We start from the raw sequence: 25,870 nt of genomic DNA, 5'->3' as shown, positions 1-25,870 counted from the left end.
TCTCATTCTGTTTTCCATATGGCTGTGCCAATTTACACTCCCACTGACAGTGTATAAGAGTTCACCTTTCTCCACATCTTTGCCAGCATTTATCTTTCATCTAATTGATAACAGCCATTCTAACTGGGGTGAGATAATAGCTCACTGTGGTTTTCATTTGCATTTCCTTGATAATTAGTGACACCGAACATGTTTTTCATATATCTGTTGACCATCTATATGTCTTGAGAAATGCCTATTCAGATTGTTTACCCATTTTTAAATTAGATTATTTGGGGGGGGGGTTGTTATTGAATTGTTGGAGTTCCTTGCATATTCGGGATATTAAACCATTGTCAGCTGCATAGTTTGTGAATAATTTCTCCCATGCTGTAAGTTGTCTCTTCACTCTGTTTTTTTGTTTGCTGTGGAGAAGCTTTTTAATCTGATGTAATCCTATTTGTCCACTTTTGCCATAGTCAACAATAATGTATTATATATTTCAAAATAGCTAGAAGAGAGGATTTTTAATTTTCTCACCACAAAGAAATAACAAGAGTTTCAGGTTATCGATATGCTAATTGTTCTGATTCGATCACTACACACTGTGCATATATATTGAAACATCATAATGTGTCCCATAAATATGTATTGTTATGTGTCCATTCAAAACAAAACTTATTTTAAAATGAACAAAACCAGACTGCATGTTTTTCATTGGCAACACTAGAAGCTAGAAGATAGTGGAGTAGTATCTTCAAAATTCTGAGGGAGAATGATTTCAACCTGGAATTCTATGCCTAGCCAATTTCCCCATTAAAATGAGGAAAATTTTAGAACTGCATAGAATCAGAAAATTTATCACACACTATTTCCTACAAAGGTGGCAGATTAGAAAACAGAGGCTCCAATTCAAAAGAATTATGAAAAAAATAACGGCAACTCAGCCTGCTGTCCAAACACTAATTCAGAGCAAGCTTTAGCGAGGCTACAGGAAGGATATATCTGCAGAGAGAGGCAAAAAATGAAGACATTACTGCTGTCCTTTGGAATAGTGATTCTCAAACTAAATCAGACACAACATCCCACGTCTGGATACTCTCCCTTGGTCCTCAAATTCACGCTCTTCTCTATTCTCTGCTCTGTGCCTTGGGAGGCTAAGAAACAGTTAACAGTAGACATTTTTCCTTTTCAGATTCCCTTTTGGTTTCCCTTTTGGTGAAATGTCATCACATAATCCGAGGAAAGAAGAGAAAGAAGACGGGAGATTTATCCCTTGGATCCCTCCCTGCCACAGAAGGTGGGACAGTGACCAGAGGCTTCACTAGAAACCACAGCTTCCATAGGAAAGCCTCTCTCTCGGCTATAGTTCTCACTCAGTTCTGGCCACAGCTCCCGTCTGCCCACTGAGGCCTAGGAGGAGTAAGGGCTTCCCTCTATAGTCAATTCCTGAATGACTCACCACCCCTCATTGGTTCCCTAAATATTGCCCAACCTTCTGTAACTTGTGAACTGCTCTTTAGAGTGTGACAACTATTTTCTGCTGGACCCTAACTCAGTAATAATCAATATGCTCCCCTTTGATTTTTTAAAAAAGATAACTCTTTTTGCTATCCAGAATGTAATGTATAGCTAAATTATCTGCACAGATATTTTCAGGTAAATAAATAAATACATTATCCTAACTGAAATAAACAATAAAATAAGTGAAATAACGTGTGTTTTAATATGTAAACATTTAGATATAACTGGTCAAGAAGATAAAGTAGATGTGTACACCCACTTATAAAGAAGTCTGGGTTTAGGGGAAGTTAAGCAATATTTAACTGAATGCTGTCAACACTATTTTTTTTGATATTTTGAAATAAGGGCTTAACAGTTTTTGTACATAGCCATAAAATCAAGAAGAATGTGACAACCAAAAACGAAGGCTGATACGAGCATTCTGTATTGGTAAAACAAATATCACAACCATTATTGCTGTGTGGTGACATTAATTTTCAAAACAGTGAGCAATTCTCAGAAAAGTTGCTAATAAAAAAATTTCAGTCTTTCCTGAATCTACCTGGGTGTCTTCTACACATTTTCAAAAACTTGCCATATATTAAAATCATATAAAATATACTTTGTATTGTATAAGTAAATAATTATTTCTAGGCTCAAACAATTATGAACATGCTTTTACCTACATAATGACTAAGAGGTGACTGAGATGTGATGTAAGAAGAAGAATAAGTCTTCATCGTGCATTTCAGAATTTCTAGAATCCCTGGACCCTACCCACTAAATACTGTAGCAATGCCCAGTTGCTGGGAAAATTTAAAATCACCCCCCCCCCAGATGTTTTAAATCTCTGCCAGGGAGTATTAATAGTCCCATTGAGAACCAGGTTTATAATCTGGAACAACTTAAGGAGGCAACGAAAGAAGACAAGATGGGTAGGGAAGAAAAAAAGTTAAAACTACAAAGTAGTTCAAACTAACATATATGTCGTGCAGACAAATGTGGTGGATCTTGACCATATAAGCTCCATTAGGAGGTTTTCAACTTGTAGAATCAATAACTTAAAAGTATAGAGATCTTCATGAGGATTACAGAACATAAAATAATCAACCTTAGGAGGATTACAGAACGTAAAACAATCAACCTCCAGAAAAAATAAGTCTGGGATGCAGATACTCTTGGCAATTGTTTCAGACTCTCTTATGTCTGAGCCAGTACCTTTGAAATTCCATTAGTATTTTCCTCAGAGTCATAATATGATTGCTACAACTCCAGAGGTTGGATGGAGACAGCAAGGCTAAAAACGTGTTCTCTGTCATACACCAAAACTATACAAAAATAAAATTAGCCAGGTGTGGTGGCATGTGTCCCAGCTAATTGGGAGGCTGAGTCAGGAGGATTGCTTGAGCCCAGGAGATCAAGGCTTCAGTGAGCCATGAAATTGCCACTGCACTTTTTTGTTGCCTGGGCAACAAAATAAGACCCTGTCTAAAAAATAAAAAATAAAAAAAAAATTAAAAAAAAAAATCTTATGTCCATGGCCACCTGTAGCTCTCAGGAAAGTTAGAAAAGCAAGTATCTTACGTAGGGCTAGAAATATTACAGTAAGAAAGAAGTAGAGAAAATGACTATCAAGTAGGGAATTAACACTGTCAGCAAGAAATGCAAGGCCATAATGTCTTTATCTGAAGGAATAAGACATAAAGGGATAAGTATATTACTTAAATTACAAGGAGATACATATACTATTTAAATTACACTGCAAACCGTAGTTAAGATATGGGCCCTAGACTCCTTCCGACTTGTAGCTCTGTTATTCTCAATAAGTAGCAAAATCTATTTGTCCAAATGGCTGCTCTAACTCCTACCACACTGACATTGATACTCCAGCCAGTAGGAAAGGGAAAGAGACCAGACAGGAACCATTTCTTCCCTTTTAGGAAATGCCCCATAGGTGTATACTCATCACTTCTCTTTGTAATGTTTGTCCCATCAACCCTTGTATTAAAATTTGATCTTAATGTTGGAGGCAGGGGCCTAATGGGAGGTGTTTGGGTGATGGGGGTGGACACCTCATGAGTAGATTAATGCCCTTCCTGTGGTGGGTGGTGAGTTCTCATTCTGTTAGTTTCCATGAGGGCTGGTTGTTACAATGATTCTAGCATCTCCTCTCACACTCTCTCTCACCATGTAATATCTGCACACACTGGCAACACTTTACCTTCCACATAAGTTGAATTAGCCTGAGGCTCTCACCGGTTGCCAGCACCATGCTTCTTGCAGAGTCTGCAGAATCTCTTACCATTATAAATTACCCAGCCTCAGGTATTTCTTTACAGCAACACTAAACAGACTAAGATACCGCACTAGACTGAGCTCAAGTCTTGGCTATAGCTAGCTGCAATGGAACAGTTGCTGTGACAAATGTGAGACCCTGACTGTCACCAGATAGCTACTGACAGATTTTTGAGGTAACAATTGTAAACTAATTCTTGCTACTATTCCAGCAAGGACTCACTTTCTACTCTCCTCAGGGAAGTATCAGCAGTCTCTGGCTTGTCCCTGACTTCTGTAAAAACAAATATTGCCTCTGCAATTCCTCATTAAGACTGATGGTCTTATGGAACCTGGTCCTATTTCGCATGGTAGAAATAACCAAGCTGGTCTTTCCTAGGGTTGTTATTGACCCACATTTTCTATAGACAATCATGCTCAGTCCCATTGTTAGTGAACGGGAGAAAGGGAAAATGAGAAATGTAGACTTCAGCCACACAGCATTTACCCAACTAAAAATTCTGTTGCTTATAAGAATGTGAGAACCTCTTGGAGGTCCACTAGTAGTAGATAACCATATCCCAAGTAGAAGAAAGGGGAGCTAGATTTTTGTGTGAGTGAGCTAAATCCTCCCCACTCAGCACCCTCTGCAGGAAGTACTGTAATGGCTAAAGTCTAAGAAGAATGAAAGAAGAAAAGTGGTGTAGGTATCTTTTTTGATGTTGGAAGTATTTTCTGGAATAATTAAAAACATTAATAGTTAAAATAGTTTATTCTAGGTATGTGACTGGGAATGGGAAAAAGTGGGGCAGGGACTGTTGCTTTCTATATTAAGTTCTGTAAGACTTAACCACAAAAACATATTTATTATTTTAGTGAAATAGCTTAAACATGTTTAGCCATGTTACAATCTCAAAATAGCAGTTTTACCCTACTGCATTTATAAACTTAAATAATATTGAGTAAATACTTTCTGGCTATATTCTATATCATCTCCAGGCTACCACCTATTCAAACTTTAACCATTGCTACAGTCTCCAAACTGGTCTTTCTCCTTCTACTCTTGCTCCTACAGTCTATTCTCAAGACTGCAGAACTCTAAGAGGGTGCCTTAAATTCCATATAAACCATGCCTCTGGTAGCTGGGTGTAGTGGCTCAGACCTGTAATCACAGCACTTTGGAAGGTCGAAGTGGGTGGATCACCTGAGGTCAGGAGTTCCCAACCAGCCAGGCCAAAAAGGTAAAACCCCATCTCTACCAAAAATACAAAAACTGGCCAGGTGTGATGGCACACACCTGTAGTCCCAGCTACTCAGGATGCTGAGGCAGAAGAATTGCTTGAACCTCGGAGGTGGAGGTTGCAATGAGTTGAGATTGTGCCACTGCACTACACCCTGGGCAACAGAGCAAGACTGTCTCAAGAAAAACCAAACCAAACAAACAAACAAACAACAAAAATAATCCTGGAGCTGTACCATTTAGCAGCACTGTCATCCTCAAATCAGACCAAGGGATCTTTTTAGAATATTAATCAGATCAATCCTGAAACCATTCAGAACCTTCCAACAGCTTCCCTGCACACCTAAATTCTGAACATCTTACCACAACCTAAAAAATTCATATAAGCTAGCCTCTGCATACCTCTCCACATGCAATTCTTCCCACTTTCTTCTTCTCACACCATGCTAGCCATCCTACACCACTTTGCTGTTTTTTTAATAGGAAAAGCTTATTCTATGCCACCTCAGGGTTTTTTATTCTTGCCATGAGTGCTATCTTGGATACTCTTTCCTCCCCCATCTCTAAGTGGCTCAGTCCTTCACTTTAATCCTGATCAACAGCTACCTGCTTCTACAAGAGGCTTGCCCTGGCCACCCTATCTAAAATAGCCACTGACACCAAACCCCATCCCACAGTCATTCTCCCTCAGGAGGAATATATATGCATTTATCTGTTCCTTACCCATCTCCTCTATTAGAATATAAGCTTCAATAAGCAACACAATAAAATAGGGGGCTCCTGATTATCTTTCCTCTCACACAGTGAGGAATCAATTCTTTCCAAGAGAAAGTCAGAATCCAGTTGAAAGACTCTTGTGTACCAGACCACTGAGGAAATACCCATGTCAAAATGGGTAGAAAAAGCTGAGATATACATGTACACTAACTCTGCCCTGAACACATAGAAAGGAAATATCAACTTCCAGCTTACTCCTAAAGGGTAAGGGTCTTGCACGACATATATACTGCCCAACTTTTAGAGTCACTGCTGAAGGGCTTTGCTCTTAAATCACCATGCCTGAGGAATGGCAGGGAGAGGGCATCAGATGATTTCCCTCAACCACAAAGAACAAAGGGAGTTTCAACTGCATGATCATTCCCAGCAGTTGTAGCCCCCAAGATCAGCCCAACTTATATAAACCTACATAGTAAATAAAGAATAAGCTTATTTGAGTCTAAATGGGAAGCACGACATTCCCTTTGCCCCAGGGACAATTCCAGACTCATGGAAAATCTCTCTGTAAAAAAAACATGTGGGGCCTCTGAGCCTTCTTTCCTGGCTTGCTTCTGAGATATAGTCCCGCAATCTCTCATTGGAAGGAAGCTGGGGAATGGACCTCTTCATGCCTGAAGGGAAAAGTGAGCACACTCTGTGCCTTTCTCCCTGGCTCATTTCAACGATAACTCCCAACTAGAAATATCTTCCTGCTAGAATAGTGTGAGACTTCTGCTTGCCTTAATAGCAGAGTGGGTACTCCTTGATCTTTCTTCTCTGACTTGCTGCAGCAATAAATCTGTATCTGCAGCCTCTCCCTGTAAGTAGTTTCTGCATGCATCGAGTGCTCCAACTTTTACAGCCTTCATCTGAGTAATTGACTCCTCAATCACCTAGCTCTTGACGTTGATGGAGCTCTACACTGTTGGTCTCCCAGACCACAGAGAACAAAGGTGACATTTTTTTTTTCTGAGATGGAGTTTCGCTCCTCACCCAGGCTGGAGTGCAATGGCGCAATCTCGGCTCACCGCAACCTCTGCCTCCTGGGTTCGAGCAATTCTCCCGCCTCAGACTCTCAAGTCACTGGGACTACAGGCATGCACCACTATACCCAGCTAACTTTTGCATTTTCAGTAGAGACGGGGTTTCACCCTGTTGACCAGGATGGTCTCGATCTCTTGACCTCGTGATCCACCCACCTTGGCCTCCCAAAGTGCTGGGATTACAGGCATGAGCCACCACACCCAGCCCCCAAAGGTGACTTTTAAACTTGCAAACCTTCAGCAGCTATCACCCCAGAATAAAAGTGAACAGTCTGATCAAGAGTACAGGATTCTTCTTCAGACTTGCTTCTTGGTATAGGGCAGAATGAGTGGGGGATAAGCTCCAGCTCTCCACTTTTCTGCAAGGAAAGAAGGAACAGAAATGTACAGTTAACATTCCAGCCTCTCCAGCTACATCTCAAGGGACTGTCTTCTCTCACCTCTCTCAAGGCAATATCATGACTTGACACTCTCTAATTCCTTGGGAGCCACTAAGAGAAAAGACATCAGGTTGGACAAACACAAAGAGCTTAGAACACAGAATTCCTAAGTGGAAAGAAAGATCTTTTAGGCAAGACCACTCTAACAAGACAGGAAGGGGTGGTTCTCTTATCTAATTGCACAGAGAGTCAAGGAAAATTAACAAACAGAAATATATTCCAAATAAAAAGCAAGATACATCTCCAGAAGTTTATGCTCATGAAATGGAGATATATATCTTACCAGACAAGGAATTCAGAAGGACAGTCATAAAGATGCTCACCAAAGTAAGAAGAAGAAGAAATGATAATTTCAATGAAGAGATAAAACATATTAAAAAGTACTAAACTGAAATCATTGAGCTGAAGACTATAATAACTGAACTCAAAAATTCAATAGAGAGGTTGAATAGCAGTCTAGATCAAGAGGAAAAGAAAACTAGCAAATTTAAAGACAAAATCACTGGAAATCAACCAATCTGAGGAGCTAAATGAAAAGAAGGAAAAAGAGTGAAGATAACCTAGGGGATTATGGAACATCATCAAGTGAATAAAGCATGCATTATCAGAGTACCAGAGGAAGAAAAGAGAAAGGAACACAAAATATATTTACAGAAATAATGGTAGAAAACTTCCCAAGTCTGGGAAAGATGGTTCTAACAGAAACTCTGAAGACCAGAAGTAAATGGGATAATATATTCAAAGAGCTAAAAGAAAAAAAAAATGCCAATAGTATTATACCCAGTAAGCCTGTCCTTCAAAAATGTAGGGGAGATCAATCTTTCTCAGACAAACAAAAGCTAAAGGAAATTATCACCACTAGACTTGCTTTACAAAAAAAAAAAATAAACCTGCTAAAATGTGTCATTCATGCTAAAGAAGAAGATCACTAAGGAGCAATATGAAAATATCAAACTCACTGATAAAAGTAGGTAATAAAACACAGAACACTCTTATACTGTAATGGCAGTGTGAAAACCAAATATATCTCTAGGATAAAAATTAAAAGCCAAACTATTAAAAGCTAGAGCTATAATTTGCTAAGTGACACAAACAATAAAAGATACAAAATGTGTCTTGAATGATAAATTGTGAAGGGGAGAAGAGTAAAAGTATAGAGTTTGTGCAAGTGATCAAAGTTATTATCTGCTTTAAATAGCCAGTTATTAATATAAAATGTTTTATGGAAGCCTCATGGTAACTACAAGGCAATAACCCTTCGTAGATACGCAAAAGATAAAAAAGAAAGCATTCAAAGCATACCATAGCGAAATCTTCAAACCACAAAGGAACACAGCAAAAGAAGAGAGTAAAAAAGAATGCATATTAATCTGAAAATAATTAACAAAATTCAATGTTAAATCCTTACCTGTCAAATAAATGGGTTAAATTCTCTGATCAAAAGTCATCAGATAACTGAGTGGATTAAAAAAAAAAAAAAGACGCAACTACCCAACTATATATGCTGCCTAAAAGAGACTAATTTCATCTCTAAGGACACATACAGATTGAAAGTGAAAGGAAGAAAACAAATATTCCACACAAATTAAAACTAACAGTGCAGGGATAGCTATACATATCAGGCACAATAGACTTTAAGTCAAAAACTGTAAAAAGAGACAAAGAAGGTCACTATATAATAATAAAGGGGTCAATTCATCAAAAAGTTATAATAATTGTAAACATGTATGCATAGAAACAGAGTAAAAATATGACTACCAAAGGCTGGAGGAAGTGGGAGGGATGGGGAAAGGGGAGATATTGATCGAAGGGTACAAAGTTTCAGTTGAACTGGAGAAATAAATTTTAGTGATCTACTGCACTGCATGATGACTGACCACAGTTAATTATATATTGTATATTTCAAAAATTGGTACACAAATAGATTTTTAACATCCTTACCACAAAAAGATAAGTTGGTGAAGTGATGGATATGTTAATTAGCTTGACTGAATCATCCTACAATATATACATAGATGCAAGCATCACATTGTATCAAATATACACAATTATTATTTGTCAACTAAAAATACAAAGGGCTATCTTGCCCATGTCTATATTCCAAAGTCTATATTCCAGTGCCTGAAATAGTTCCTACCATATGAAATATATTCAAATATTGCTTCCATATTTGTTGATTAAATGCAATATGCTTTATAGCAGGAAACATTTTTCCCCTGAATGTAAATTATTACAAAATGTTAAGAGGAAACTTTTTGAAGATATAGTCCATGTCAGACACTGTACTAAGAGCTTTTCAGAAATTATTTTATGTATCTTCCCACCACCTCACTGAAGCAAGTATTAATCATTTTACAGATGAAGATACAGCAATTTAGAAAGGACAAAGAAGAGTAGACCTTTACAACAGATAGGGTCCCCATAAGACAGAAAATTGAATATGGAAGAGTCAAAGACAGGGGACAATGGAGGAGGGGAAAGATTGCCACAGTGCTTAAAAAAAAAAAAAAAAAAAAAGAAATTATACCCTGGTTTCATCCCACTTTTTGATTTATGTATTCCAGCATTTATACATGTTGAGTTTTCTCTTTTCATTCCTAAATGTAATGAAAAACCACCAATCTTAATAAGTACTCAATGTCAAGGACTTTCTATTTTCAGAATACTTCATGATCTTGGCCTCAGTGGTACCACATTCAAAACATATGCTTATCACTATCAACTTTTAATTCATTATTATAAAACAAAAGCATAACAAATACATATATGTACATTTATATTTATACAGTATTCCTCCTTCCCCCCCCCAAAAAAAAAGAGATATAAAAAGAGCAACACTGTTGAAGCTTAACTGTTGAGCAGGAAAGCCACCAAGTAATAACTCAAGCTGTTCTTCAGCTAAAGAAAGAAAGGCTGGATTCAGCATACAAAATACAGTTTAGGAATGTCAATATCTGAAAATGTGGTTTGTGTGAAATGGAAGCTAAAATGAGTTCCTTGGGTCACCAATGTTAGGGTAATCTCCATATTGCTAAATCCAATTGACATTTTCAATCCCCATCTTACTTGATCACTTAGTAGTACCTGACATTGTTTTCTTCTCCTCCTGTTAAATAGCTCTTTGATTAGTTTCTGTGACATGGACCATCCTAGTTTTCTTCTAATACATCTGGCTATTTCTTCTCCATTTCCTTTTCCAGCACAGCCTTCTCTCCTGTCTTAAACCCAGTAGTTCTTTAAGACCGGTCCTTAAAAACTTCTCCTTGATAAGACTCTCTTTCCCTGGACTCCCTCATCCAAACCCATGGCTTCAATCATCATCCATATGTCAACACTCAAATTTAACTCTTGTACCCAAATCTCTCCCCTGAGCTCCAAACAGCTGACTTGTAAAAATCTCTCTTTATTTGAAAGATCACAAACTTAGCATCTCACCTATTAGATTTCAGCTTCTTATACAAGGATCTGTGGTGGATTAAACTGTGTTGTAAGGTGATTTAAAGGAAAGAAAAGGAATAAAGTCCAAAGCCTAGGACTCTAAGATTTGGTCATCAAACTTTACAGGAATTCTTATGGTATTGCACACTTTAACCACATAACTTTAAATTTTCATAATTACTTGAACATTTTGGCCTCCCTCTCTGTTGTTTCAGGTGTTCCAGTCAAAAACAATGAGATTCATTACAGAAACCTTTGTTTCTCAAAGAAGGCTTTATACAGAAGCTTATGATGTAAAACATGTCAAAAGAGAGTGGACGTAGTTAAAGCAAGGAAAAGGGAACAAGAATGGGCTTCACCTCAATCTCCCTACTTACTACTGCTTGAGAATATATGCAATCCTTCTGGTTAAGAAAAGAAGAGCTTCACAAAGTGTAGGCTAAAGTTGTCTTGTTACATTTCAGATTTTTTTCTGATGATATTCAGCATTTTGTAAGCCTTTTTAACTAAGCAGTATTTTTAGTTTTAGTTTTTCTAGAGAACCAAATTAAGGCTCTCATCTCTTTAAATAAAATTTGGAATGTATTTTCCGAAATATGTTAAACTAGTAAGAATACAGGTTTCATGGTAGCAGAATTTATTTTTCCCATGTTCTATTAAAAAATTCCATGCAGAACCAGAAAAAAAATTTTTTTAAATAGGGTAACAACATTGTAGACTAAAGATAAAACTGTAATCCAATTTCCAGAGGAAAGTCCACTGACTTCACAACCCAAGCACAAAATTGGAGACATAGCCTCTTAAAACACATGTATCCTGCCATTTGAATCAGAATAGTAAGCACAAACATAAGGCAGAGGAAGAGTTACATTGTTTCACCCTACATGTCCCTAGCTCCAGGAAAGGAGAGCAGAAGTGTTCTTAAACACAGGCAACCACATGCCTCCCTAAGGAGAACGATCTTTTGAGAAAGCAAAACCCACCTACTGTACTTGGCATTTCTGTTTCCCAGATATATGTTTTTAAAAATGGAGTCCAACATGCACACATATGTTCATAGCAGCACTGTTAACAATAGCAAAGACCTGGAACCAACCGAAATGCCAACTGACAATAGACTGGACAAGGAAAATGTGGCATATATACACCATGGAATATTATGCAGCCATAAGAAACAATGAGTTCATGTCCTTTGTAGGGACATGGATGAATCTGGAAACCATCATTCTCAGCAAACTGACACAAGAACAGAAAATCAAACACCGCATGTTCTCACTCATAGGTGGGTGTTGAACAATAAGAACACATGGACACAGGGAGGGGAGCATCATACACTGGGGTCTGTTGGGGTGGGGCAAGGAAGGTTCAGCTGGGGGTGAGTGGGGAGGTCAGGGAGGGATAACATGGGGAGAAATGCCAGATGTGGGTGACAGGGGGATGGAGGCAGCAATCCACATTGCCATGTGTGTACCTATGCAACAATCCTGCATGATCTGCACATGTAACCCAGAACCTAAAGTACAATAAAATATATATATATAAGAAAAAAAAAATGGAGTCCATGTTGCAAAAGGCACAAAACAAATAAAAAAAAAAAAAACACTGAACAGGAAATAAGATTAAACACCTCACTGATGACTAATAAAGTGTTTAAACCTTCTTATTAAAGCATACACTAGGCAAAAATTGTTGCATAATTTTCCTCGATACAAAGCAATCCAGAAGTGTATGTATACATTTGAAGACGTATGTGTACATACGTGTTTATATTATACACATAACTAGGTGAATCTAAGAGTGTGGGTGTATACAAATTATGAATACTTTTCAATATCTCTGACAAACTCCACCAAAAGAAAATAAAATTATGTTAAATCTAAACAAATTAGAATCCTTGTCCCACACGCACATTAAATGGATCAAAGGAAGTTACTTTTCATTGACTGTAAGCGTATACTCATGAATCTTTACACAACTAAGAGACTGGACTCAAATCATATGAATTAAATATGGCTAGAAATGCAAAATAAATTAAAACAATTATAGTAAGATGATTTAGTCAAAGAAGACAAAAATAAGTAATAGAAATGCTTACTATAATAATGTTAATTATTAGATATATAGCAAACTTTTAATCTTCAAGTCAGTATACTAATTTGTGATTAAAAAAAATTACATACAACAATGCTATGTGCCATAAGCAACATTATCTGTTCAATATAAAATTGAAAATCCATTACTAAAGAGAAAAAAAATTTTTCAACTGAAATTTCTAAATCACTCTTCTGATTAAATATGTAAATATTGATTCAGGGAAAACAGTAAAATCTAAAATGAGAATATTTAAATTAAAATGTTTTATAACATAAGGACTAATGCCAAACTGTACTCAGAGATAAATTCATAGCTTTCATATATTCTCATTATCTTATTACAACACAAAAAATAAGTAATCTTAAGAGAAGCTAGATGAAAGAACCATTCTCTCATGGCTCTCTCCCATTCCCCTGGTCCTCTTTAAAAGCAACAACAAAAGACAACCCTAAGGAAAACATAAAGAAAGGATATGAACTACTGATTTCTAAAATAGCAGAACTTATCAAGTTAACAGATATAACTTTTAAAAAAGGGAATCTGGCCAGGCGCAGTGGCTCATGCCTGCAATCCCAGCACTTTAGGAGTCTGAGGTGGGCGGATCATTTGAGGTCAGGAGTTTGAGATCAGCCTGGCCAACATGGTGAAACACCGTCTCTTCTAAAACATACAAAACTTAGCCAGGCATGGTGGTGCACACCTGTAATCCCAGCTACTTGGGAGGCTGAGGCAGGAGAATTGCTTGAACTGGGAGACGGAGGTTGCAGTGAACCGGGACTGTGCCACTGCACTGTAGCCTGGGCAACAGAGCTAGACTCTGTGTCAAAAATAATAATGATAATCCAGCATTTATTTTTTTGAGACAGGGTCTCGCTTTGTCACCCAGACTGAAGTGCAGTGGTACAATCACAGCTCACTGTAGCTTTGACCTCTTGGGCTCATGTGATCCTCCTCCCACACCCTCCTGAGTAGCTGGGACCACAGCCATGAGTAACCATGCCAGCCTAACTTTTCTATTTCTTGTATAGACTGGGTCTCACTGTGTAGCCAAGGTTGGTCTACAACTCCTGGGCTTAAGTGATCCTTTTACCTCAGCCTCCCAAAATGCTGTGATTGCATGCATATAACATGTATGTATAATCTAAAATAAGACTTAAAGCAACGTAAAAGATATTGGAAAAATAAGTAAAAAATATGTTTATATATGTTAATATATCTGATAATAGCCAATTTATTGAAATCATGCAATCATATTTTAATTTTGAAGAAGAAAAAATAATAGGCTAAAGAAAACAAGGTCTGGAGGTAGGTAATTTCTTAAGTGAATTCTTTCAAAACTCCATGTATCAGATGCTTTACATATTAAAAACAAAACTATTCTACAGCACATATAAAGGTAAAATGTTCTCTGTTAACACCATTATTGATAGACCTTTTACTTAGGAATATATATGTAAGAATTAAAAGTACAGGAAACTCAAACTCAAAGATGTATAAAAAAACAGTCATAATGAGGTAGAAATTACCCCAGAAATGCAAATATGCTTTACTAATAGGAGGTGTAGTAATCTGATCTGTCATATCAGTAAAACAAAACTAGGCATTCACTGCTATTAATACAAAAAAGGAATTTAATAACATTTAGCATCATTCTTGATATATTTTATCTTCTTAATGTAATTTTTGAGAAAGGATAAACAATAAAGAATACCTCTCCAAGAATCCTAACCAACAGTATATTCACTGGTAAAGCACCAAAAACATTCCCCAACGAATACTGGATCAAAACAAGGGTTTTGGCAACAAGTACAAATACTCTTCTGTTCTAAAGAGTATGGTGATATATGAAACAAAAGAGGTATCGCTACTGGACAGGACCAGACGAAAGCCATCACTATCAACAGATGATTCAACTGCCTACCTAGAAAATTTAAAAGGATCAATACTGAAGACAACCATTAAGCACCATCAATGACTGGTTGTAACATTAAAAAGCTTCCCATTTATCCCTAATGAGATAATTTTAAAAGATGTCACAATAAGAAAAAATACAAAATATAAAAATTACCTTGATTATAAATGCAAGAGAGCTATATAATGAAAACAACAAAAAGTTATGAAAACAAGAGGCTTGACCAATTGAAGATATCATATGCTCCTGCAAGGCTAAATACAGTAATAGTATCATTGTTTCCCAAACAGGTTTAATTAACAACTAGAAACAATAGCATCTAATCAGGAGCATGTGCTTTACAGGCATCATATCATTTCATCACAACAGGAATCCTATGAAGTCACTACCCACATTTTATTAAAGGAGTAATCAGGTCCCAGAAATATGAAGTGCCTTGTTCACACAGTGAATGAGTGAGAAGATGAAGCCCAGGCTCTGGGAAGACAGTGCTTTCCTAACAAAGATGCTATACTAGTGGACCAGTTTTAAAAAGTGGGAAGGGAAGGAAGAATGATACTAGTAAAAAAATTCTGACATAGAAGAGAGGGAACTAACCACACCAGAAATTAAAATACAGAGTTTTCATAAGTTAAAATTACATGGTAATTTGAAAAAAGAATTAATAAACTTACAGACATGCAATCTATAATTATTGAACATTAGCCCACAAAAGGATTTCTGCTTGCTTTATTTTCTTACTATATCCTTAGAACATATTGGATAGCGTTAAATTCACATAATAAGGGCTTAATAAATAGTTTACCAAGGAAATAATTCATGTTTAATTGGGCCATAAATCTTAGTAATGAAAGTAGAGGTTCATCAAAAGTCAGGCTGCAGGCTGGGCATGGTGGCTCATGCTTCTAATTCCAGTGCTTCGGGAGGCCAAGGTGGGCAGATCACGTGAGGCCAGGAGTTGGAGACCAGACTGGCCAACATGGCAAAACCCCGTCTCTACTAAAAATACAATACATTAGCTGGGCATGGTGGCTCACATCTGTAATCCCAGCTACTTGGGAGGCCCAGGCACGATAATCACCTGAACACGGGAGACAGAGGTTGCAGTGAGCCAAGATGACATCACTGCACTCCACTCTTGCCAACTCACAAAGACAGCCTTTAAAATTTCAGGCTCTTTGCCCCATAACATTTTCATTATAAAAATCCATCACTAATCCATCACATTTGAAGGTTGCAAGATGAAAATACTGAAACCACGACATCTACAAAGTGTTATAATAAAAATTTCAAAAAGCAGAGCATCAGTAACGCTGTACAAAGTAAAAGGCTCCCAAAAGCAAACCAACTACATACCTTTTTAATAAAATTTGAGGAATATGGAAGTTTTTCCTTACTGTCCACCTAATGTAATAATTTTGGAACATCAAAACTTAAATTGTCATTTTAATTACTTTATTTAATAAGACAATTATGTTAGAACTAAAGTTTACTTTTGGAAAACCTGTATGCATTATTACTACATACACTGAGGAAACAGTTTGCCCACAAACGGTCTTGTGGGACCTTTGTGAACTATACTGTTCAATTAGGAATTACTTAGTGTCAGCCCCAACTTGGAGATTTCACAGTATTCTTCTTCCTAGATCATTCTGGAATGGAAAGCAACACACATGCTTACCCTCAGCATTCAACATATATTTTCTGTTGCGGATGTGGTGAGTTATCTATAGTTTTATAATGAATAAATGACATTACTGTGAATATAATTTAAAAGCCTCCAGCATATCACCTATGTATGTTTTAGAAGTTTAAATAAATATCCACTAGCGTCTCCACTGTATTGACTGCACAAACTCTATAATATTGTGTGTTTGGTTCCTTAGAGTACCCCTATTACCTTTTTCTGCACATGGAATGCCAGCTTAGTTACTCACTAATCTCACTTGTTATTGCAAATACTTTCATTTTGCCTAGGTGAAAACAAGCCATTTTGCTTTACCTTCTCTTTAGAACAGTGGTTCTCAGCCTTGGCTATACACTGAGATCACCTGGGACCCTTTAACACTATACCCCCTGAGACTGACTGAATTACCTTGGGGTACAATCTGGATAATGGACTTGTTTTTAAAGTTCCCCACGTGATTTTCATGTGCAGTTAAGGTAAGAATCACACTTTTTCCCCATTAAGAATATCGAATCAAAAATTTAGGTAACTGAAACACAGGGATCACTAAATGAAATATTACAGATTTTGAACAACAATTCTATAATTTGATGTTTGAATTATGCTCTTCAAACTCTAGAAAATACGAGATTTGTCCCATTGATATGTCCAGTATTTACAATCATTAAGTCTTTCCTAGCCTAAAAACTGAAATATCAATGTCACATGACTATGCAAGCCACCTCTTCCTTCCCAAAGGTCTCGATTAATTTGAAATTAATATAAAGTAGCACAATCAGTCAAAAGTGGCCTACCTCACTAGCAAATGATAAATAATTTTCCATTCAGAATTCCCAAACTTTATAATCTGGCAGTCAGCTTTCTTATTTTGTTTTGAAAGTCTTTCACGACCTTACAAACTGTACTGTTTATTTTGTGAGAGTGTGAATAAAGAGAGCTGTTTCCATTAAAAGCAAAACAAAACTGAAAAGGGAAAAAAACACCATTAAAATATTTTATTTCACTTTATAAGCAGTCAGTATATATCAAAATTGCTGCTGATTTCATTTTTGAAGGAAAGAAGCAAATGCCAACATCACTTAAACTGTCCGAGTTCTCATTAGCACAACTCATTCCACCAAATTAAGTGCTGTGGTCTCAGGATACACTGTGGAAGGTTAAAAGAATCAGCCAAAGCAACAAGCAATTTTCCCTGAGATACTGTTTTAAGTCCAGTGTGAGGTTTTACTTTAATATGTTATTTCCAACTCACTCCCCACAGGGCAAGGTATTCCCTATAATGAAAAGCAGCAAATAATACAAGCAATCCCTTCTGTATTTGCACCATAATGTATCAAAGCCCAAGGAGCACAAAAGATAAATCATCCCATCTCCCTAAGAGTATGACGTTTTAGACTATCATCAGATCTGCTGGAAACCTACAGGCCAGAAAGAAAGGCAAACCATGGGGTTTGAAAACTGCTAACTTGTCTCTGGGGCTTGCTAGAAACATTGGGAACGTGTCACTTTGAAGTCATTAGTTCTACACCAACAGGTATTACCATTTTTATGGCGAATAAAGTGAATCTCACAGGTCTCAAAACATGTTTAGGAACACTAGTTCCCACTTTCCCAAAGAAAAGTAAAAGACTTTCACATTGCCTTTATATTATCTTTACTCCATCCTATACCTCATTAATTATTTAAGGCATGGACTGAATCTGACACTTACATATATACAATAGACATCACCTAAGTAGTCAGAAGATGAAAACAAAATAAAACCCAGAAACTACCACTATGTCCAAAGGGAGATAAAAGTGGCCACTTTATAGTAGAGAACATTCAAATGAGCGAGTTGGAGCTGTATTATTTCACCCAATACTACTTCCCCACAATGTTCTTCTCCAGATCAATTTTACCTGTTTACTTCCCCACCATCTGCAATATCATAGTATTATTTATATACATTTCTCAAACTTAGAATTATTACAGAAAACTATGCCAAGTGGTAGGAGTGATTATACAAAATGGTTTAATAAGGCACAATTCAGTGTGGTTACAGTGGGGACACACACTGAAACGTAAAATTCATTGATATATGAATCATATGGAAGTTTGGTAGCTTCCATTTTAATCCCCTCTTCATTATTTCTAGTTAAAAAATAACTAAACAAAAACTAAACTTATGAGAAGAGCAATCAGTGACTAGAAAGCGATAGATTCTGACTAACCAAAGCCATCAGCACTTTAAGTCATATACATCTTAAATACAGTTACAAAGTTAGACTTGAAGTCTGTGAACTCAGATTTATGAGTAAAGGTACTTAATCGCGTCTATGTTGGTCATGATGCTTATTAGGGTCTCTCTAACTTTCAAACCAAAGAATCCTTTTGTTACTTTTTCCTCTGAGGTCTCAATGTTTTTCAAAAGTCGAACAAACAAATTGCCTTTATTAATTAGCACCTGACTTGTATTACTGTTTTTCTAGTTTCAAGACTGATCCTAACTTTAACCAAAGAGCTAGAATCATCCCAAGTTAATCATCATTACTGTTAGCATCGGGGTGGTACAAAGGTAATCAGCATTAGAGACTCAAGCACTATCACTACTGACGTCATTTTTAAATCACTGTTTGTTAGTTCATACTCATATCACGCGTGAACCCCTGGATACGTTCACTTAGGAGGTGTAGCACCTGGAAAGGCACTCTGTCACAGTGTCTACCCCATATGCACCCCCAGAATTTTCTGTAAAGCCATCAGTGGACAATCAGAGGGCTTGAATGTCATAAACTGACCACTATTATTCCTCTAAATGGAAATATTCTAGACAAAAGTAAAGAAATTTGTGTTTTAGTTAACTGCGTTTAATGCTACTAAGCTTTCTCGAATAGCTCATAGACACAACCTCTTACTAACTTTGTGGACCATTTCAGCCAAGTGAAAAAAATAAATAACAGTGCTGCTCGGCTCTGATTCATAGAAACTCACCAGCTGTAATAGTGAAAGGGCTTTGATGAGAAACCTGAGTCCTGGCCTCCTGGGTAAAGCTCTTATCATTGTGATTAATTTTCTTCATAAAGTGAGAACCCTTTCAGATCTCAATTTCTGAGTCTCTAAATTCTCAAAGTTGAGAGAAGTGAGTAAGCAGCAATATTCATTTCAATGACAACAATTTAAGCTATTAAATCTTTTTACTGGATGCCAGACTACTTGAAGATACAGAATAAAATGTACAATAATTAGTGATTTTGCAATTATCTTGGTACTTCTTTTAGATAATCTAACTGTATAATGCAAGACTTCAAGGAAGTTTTGGCATTTCTTATTAGCTTGTGCATCAAATTCACATGAACATAGTTAAATTCACATTCCATCTTGCCCTAGGAGGAAACCAGACTGCCAAGAGTTGCTTCAACTCCCTTTAGTAAGCAGCACATTTTTTTAAAAAGTGGGGGAGGATTGAATAAATGCTTAGGCTATGTGGCATCCGTCTTAATAAAAAAATGAAAGTAATTCACAAAAGTTAACCTGTGCTCAATGCTCTCAGCATTTAGAGTACGGAAATTCCTAAGCATTCTAATTATCTTTTTCATAGAATATATGTGATGTTTTGCTTTTTTTTGTAGTTTGAAATTATCTTTGGTAATGCCTAGATAAGGTTATAACAATAGTCTCCTCGGTGGTATTGTGAATGCACCTGCTTGCCAATTCAAATAATTTTGAACAAACATAATATTTAAACAGGTGGAGTCAGAGAAAACTGCACTATTTGAACAGCCAAGGAAGGGTCTGCTTCATTAACAAAATGCAACAAGTATTCACAGTATAAATCAACTTGTAGTAAATTTGCAAAAGCATCTTCAAGGATAAAATTACCAGGAGAAAATAGTGTCTTAATTTCACCAAACATTATTTTTACACTTGAATACATTAAAAATAAGCTTAAATGCAATACGAATGGTAAAACTAGAGATTGGATGATATGAATTCATACCACAACATATACAAAATTTTAGTTGAGAAGAGGCCATGGGTGACTGCCTCAGAACAGACTCAGTTGGAGCAACTGATTAGGAAGTATAGGATTCACCCAGGAGTGGAGTAGCAGGTTCACAAAAACACCACAGGGCATTCAAAACTTACCTGAGTAATGGTGGTTTTCTCTGTGGCAATTTGTCTGAGATTGGGAAATGCTATTATGACCTATTTCTCTTCTCCAAAATGAGGAGTCTCCCTAGAATCTCAAGATCTCTTCCATCTGTAACATTCTGTGATTCAATACCTAAGGTTAGGTTAGCTGAAGAAACTGTTACTAGTCTCCAACTTAGGGAAATATCCCGCAAGCATTCTCAGAGAATAAATGATTTCAAAATAGTTGCTCAGTTTGTGTGTGTTTTAAAAAGTTGGGTAAGAACACTTAAATTTTTTTCTAAGAGGGCAGATCTTAAGCCTACAACAGTGTTAACTATAGGTGGTTTCATAAGTGTACACTTACCTCCATACTTATACACCTATGAAACCACCAACAGTTAGGATTGACTGGTATGTATAGCTTTTTACATGTCAATCATACCTCAAAAAACAAAGGTTAGCTAAATAAGGGTAGGAGAGTGTAGGCAGACTGAATTTACCCTGAACTACAGTTATAAAGTCAATTCAAAACCTCTGCAAATTTCTAAAAATGCCTCACACACTTAATATTTCAGAAAACTAACAAATGTCTGTGCAGCTAGGTACGCCTTAAGCAAACTACAATCTTTCTGGATCTCCAGGTCTTGTCACAAACTGAGGGAACTGTTACCCATTTCTACATATTCAGCATTCTATTAAAAAGATTTCCTAGATTACCACTTAGGACAACTGGGTTCTTGTTTTGAAACTAAAGTTGGCCGACCTTTCACCTGAAACAAACTTCTTACCTTTTGTGGGAGAAAAGGCATTCTACCCTCCCCCCTCCAAAAGCATTTGTTATTAAGTGGTCATGCACCAATCCTTTATCTTTCATCAGTAATAGTGTGTTTCATTCATTAGGCCTGCCCAAATACCCACAGCCACTCTACAAAGCTGCATGCCTTCTTCAGTGTTTGGATTTGACGTCCTGGCTGTGTGGCAATATAGGAAACGTATGAATTTAACTTTGCTTTTTATTCACTGAGGAAAATTTCTACCCCTCTTAAGGGAAGCTTTCTCTCTAGCCAACAGAAGAAAAGTACTCGGGCTCCACCTGTTTCGCCTAGCTACAGCACTCATTCAGACCCTCGGCAAACCCAGTTCTAGCAATATCACGCCGGGCTAGGTGGGCAGGAATGCACCAGTGCTGCTGGAAATTAAAGTTGATGGGAGCTGCATTCTAATCCGACCAGAGCTGCGCCTGCCGGGTGCAACCCCGGCGCAGCCGGCGCTGTGGGTCTCTGTCTCCCGGATGGTGAGCTGACAGCTCCTGCCAGCCCAGGCTGGGAGGAGGAGAAGAGGTGTCCGCTGCAGCCCCATACCCAGCGGGTGAAAGCACCGTCTTGTCCCCAAAGATTCCTCTGGCCTCAAAGACTAACAAAAATACGGCGTCCTGCGTTTCGCAGAAGGACGAGAGGCGCCCCAGAGCTCTCCCGAGAGAAAACCCCGGGAAGAAGTGGTGGCCGGAGGCGCCGGGTCCCGCAACTCACCTTCTGCTGCCTCCGGGCCATGTCGGTGGGCTGCTTGGCGTTGAAGGGGTACGCGATGCACCTCACGACGAAGACGTAGAGCTGCAAGCGGATCCTCCGCTCCTGCTCATCGTCCAGCTGCCGCTCGGGCTCGTCTCGCCCCTCGCTGAGCACCGAGGGGCTCGGGCTCACGGATCTGGCCGCGCCGCCGCCGCTGCCCGCGCGCCCCGGCGCGTCCCGCCGCCCTTCCCGAGCCGGGGCTGCCGGAGCTCGCTGCGAGCCGCCGGCTGCCACCAGCACATCGCGGCTCTCCTCTTCCAGCCCTTCGTCGGACTCCTCTTCGCTGGAAGACGGGTCTAGCATGGTGCTCGGGGGTCCCCGGCTCTCGGCCCGCAGTCGCCAGGAGCCTCACCACCGCAGCTACGCCCGCGGGTCCTAGGGAGCCGCTGGGTTGGCTGCAGCGGCCGCAGAACGAAAGGAAAACTGGCCAGGGCTTTCCGGACACGTCGAGTTAAATTCAGGAGTGTTTCCTACCGCCAGGGCGAAGGGGGCGGGCGGGAGCCGGGAGGAGGACTGGGAGAGGGAGAGGGGGAGCCGCAGGGATTGAATAGGCGGAGTTAGCGTTGGGGGTGCGCCTGAGCGCCTCAGGAATTGCTCAGCCAGCCCGGGCGAGCCGACCCAGCGGCTCCTCAGAGCACGCCGGCAGAGGCAGCACGCCGGCAGAGGCAGCGCGCCCCGAGCGCCCGGACGCAGGTGAGGAACCTGTGGCGCCTACAACAAGCAACACGTGGAATGGAATGTTGAGGAGCCGCGCGGGTCCGCGGAGTGCGCGTGCGCGCGCCGCCACCGCTGCCCGGGCCCGAGTGCCCCGGCGCCTGGTGCCCTAGCGCACAGTTTGCGAAGGCGGGGAGCGGCTACCCGGGCTGCTCCAAGTACCCTCACCCCACCACCTAGGATCTTTTCTCCCGCAGGTGGAGGTGGAATGGGGGCCGGGGAGGGACTGTTCACTAGCCAGAGGTGAGGCGGAGCCGCCGAGACGTCTCTCCAACCCTAACCTGCTGCCCAGGGTTGAACCCCAGCGCGGAAAACAGGGACTGGAGCCCTCACCACGAAATAGCTTTGCGACAGGACTTTGAAAAGTCTCTCTCGCTCTGCTCTGCTGCCGTTTGATGCTCATGCTGAAGCCTAAATTATAAAAGTCAGAGTAATGAAAAGGGAAAAAAGAAAAAACGAGGCGTACTTATTAAACTGTTCTATTCCTGCAGACTCACAGCAAGGGAGATTTTATATGTGCAAACGACACTGATTCAGCTCAAACATATCTCGATGATTTTCTGGGTTGCGATGCAGTTGACTCAAAACAAGTTGTGTAGTGTAGACATTTATTCAGCAGATATTTGAGCGCCCTCCTGGTGTCCAGCACTGTTAGCCTTTTCCGGAGCCCGCGGTGGACTAAGGCACGGGACACCAGACGCTGATGGTTTTGGCCTCAAGTGGGCGTCTCGCAGCTGCACACAAGCCTGCCTTATCTGCGCAGATTTCTCAGTCCTAGTGCTGGAACCACCTAGGAGTTTCTTGTGGTAATTCTGTATCTTGTGTCCTTAGTCCTGACAGAGAGGGAAATAGGGAAAACAATGCATTCAACACCAGGTGGAGTATGCAGCACCAGGTGGGCAAGGAGATGATAAAGCTCAGTGGAAGTAACACAGGGCAAATAAACGACCAGCTCGGAGCTCCTCTACCCCAAAGGTCAAACAGCAGTTTTAGCTTTTTCAGGCCACTTTCATAGAGTTAGGTACACAAGACAGACTTTCCTCCTGTATTTACTGACATTCTCTCTACATAGGGTAAAAGACAAGGAGGCGCTTACTCCAGAGGAGTCTCGCCTATCTGCCTTTGCCTAATCTTTAACAGGTCCCCTAGTAATAAAAGGTCTTCAGCAAGAGCGCTGTGGCCTTGTCACGAATTGCCAAGAAATAGGAAATCTCAAACACAGAGTATTTAAAAGCAATGTTTTATTTTTGTCAAGGTAAACAAATAGCAATCTTACTCATTTGTCTTAATATCTGATGCTTATCTAGCACTTTGCAAAGATCTGTGAAATTGTTTATCTCATATCCTTATCAAAGTAATAACCTTCCGAGGCAGGTGATATCATTACTGATTGCCCTTTGAACCAGATATTGCACTAAGCTCTTTAGATACATTATCTCACTATTTTAGGTTCCATTGTTCAAATAAGGAAGCTGAGAGTTAGAGAATCCTTTCCTTAGGGTACAGAACTAGCACCTAATGGAATAAGGACTCAAAACAGTTTTCTAGTTTCAAACAGTGTCATTTTCTGCCGTACTTTGCTCTGATAATAAGTCAGTATATTAAATGTCTGAGGTTTACTAAACTAATAAAAATTTCTAGGGACATAAATGTATGATTTGAATATAGCAACTTTACTGCCCTTTTCTTGCCAACCATAGGTACATTTTTCAGTTTCTTTTATTAATTAATACTACTTGATGTGATCACTTATTCTTTTCCCATTAAAGGCAGTTAATAAATCAAATATCTCCAAGCCTTGAAGATCCCACAGGAAAACCTTTAATAATATTTAAAATAGCATAGCATTTACAGTGTTTTCTCCATGAAGATAAAAATGGCTTAAGAGGCGTAAATTAAAGAAATATCTAAAAGACAACAAAGAGAATGTTTAAGCAGTTCATTAATTAAACATCCATAGTTTAAGAAATTAACATATGCTGCTCTCCTCCTGCCGCCCAAGATGCGGAAAGGAAAGAAGGCAAAGGGGAAGAAGGTGGCTCTGGACCCTGCTGTCAGAAGAAGCAGGAAGCCAAGAAAGTGGTGAATCCCCTGTTTGAGAAAAGGCCTAAGAATTTTGGCATTGGACAGGACATCCAGCCCAAAAGAGACCTCACCGGCTTTGTGAAATTGCCCGGCTACATCAGGTTGCAGCAGCAGAGAGCCATCCTCTTTAAGAGGCTGAAAGTGCCTCCTGCAATTAAGCAATTCACCCAGGCCCTGTACCGCCAAACAGCTACTCAGCTACTTAAGCTGGCCCACAAGTATAGACGAGAAACAAAGCAACAGAAGAAGCAGAGCCTGTTGGCCCGGGCCGAGAAGAAAGCTGCTGGCAAAGGGAACGTCCCCACTAAGAGACCACCTGTCCTTCGAGCAGGAGTTAACACCTTCACCACCTTGGTGGAGAACAAGAAAGCTCAGCTGGTGGTGATTGCAAAAGACGTGGATCCCATTGAGCTGGTTGTCTTCGTGCCTGCCCTGTGTCGTAAAATGGGAGTCCTTTACTGTATTATCAAGGGGAGGGCAAGGCTAGGACATCTAGTCCACAGGAAGACCTGCACCACTGTCGCCCTCACACAGGTTAACTCGGAAGACAAAGGCGCTTTGGCTAAGCTGGTGGAAGCCGTCAGGACCAATTACAACGACAGATATGATGAGATCTGCCGTCACTAGGGAGACAATGTCCTGGGTCCCAAATCTGTGGCTTGCATTGTCAAGCTCAAAAAGGCAAAGGCTAAAGAGCTTGCCACTAAACTGGGTTAAATGTACACTATTTAGGTTTCTGTACATAAAAATAAAACAATACAAATTTTCCTTCAAAAAAAAAAGAAATTGGCTGGGCGCGGTGGCACACGCCTGTAATCCCAGCACTTTGGGAGGCCGAGGCAGGTGGATCACGAGGTCAAGATATCGAGACCATCCTGGTCAACAAGGTGAAACCCCGCCTCTACTAAAAATACAAAAAATTAGCCGGGCATGGTGGCGCGTGCCTGTAATCCCAGGTACTCAGGAGGCTGAGGCAGGAGAATTGCCTGAACCCAGAAGGCGGAGGTTGCGGTGAGCCGAG

The 25,870-nt window shown here is 39.4% G+C and overlaps 1 protein-coding gene and 1 long non-coding RNA gene across 23 annotated transcripts in view; both read right to left on the bottom strand.

The window, feature by feature from the left end:
• The window catches only part of CADPS2 (calcium dependent secretion activator 2), a 508,211-nt gene extending 485,428 nt beyond the window's left edge, over window positions 1-22,783 (bottom strand). For all 22 annotated transcript variants that reach the window (XM_032276147.1, XM_032276144.1, XM_032276140.1 and 19 more), the window contains exon 1: window positions 22,012-22,783. In XM_032276147.1, the coding sequence (XP_032132038.1) occupies window positions 22,012-22,353 (342 nt within the window). In that variant the 5' untranslated portion in view covers window positions 22,354-22,783. The remainder of the gene's footprint in view (window positions 1-22,011) is intronic.
• Window positions 284-17,372, bottom strand: LOC116550260. Its single transcript, XR_004268303.1, has 2 exons — window positions 15,826-17,372; window positions 284-1,350 (listed from the first exon to the last, which is right to left on the bottom strand). It is a non-coding gene; the product is annotated as an uncharacterized LOC116550260 (long non-coding RNA).
• Window positions 22,784-25,870: the final 3,087 nt, after the last annotated feature.

This window comes from Sapajus apella, unplaced genomic scaffold, assembly GCF_009761245.1.
Source record: "Sapajus apella isolate SASKATOON/1434 unplaced genomic scaffold, GSC_monkey_1.0 scaffold7, whole genome shotgun sequence".
NCBI lineage: Eukaryota > Metazoa > Chordata > Mammalia > Primates > Cebidae > Sapajus > Sapajus apella.
Note: the sequence above shows the minus strand (reverse complement) of the source record. Positions and strands in the feature narration are given on the sequence as shown.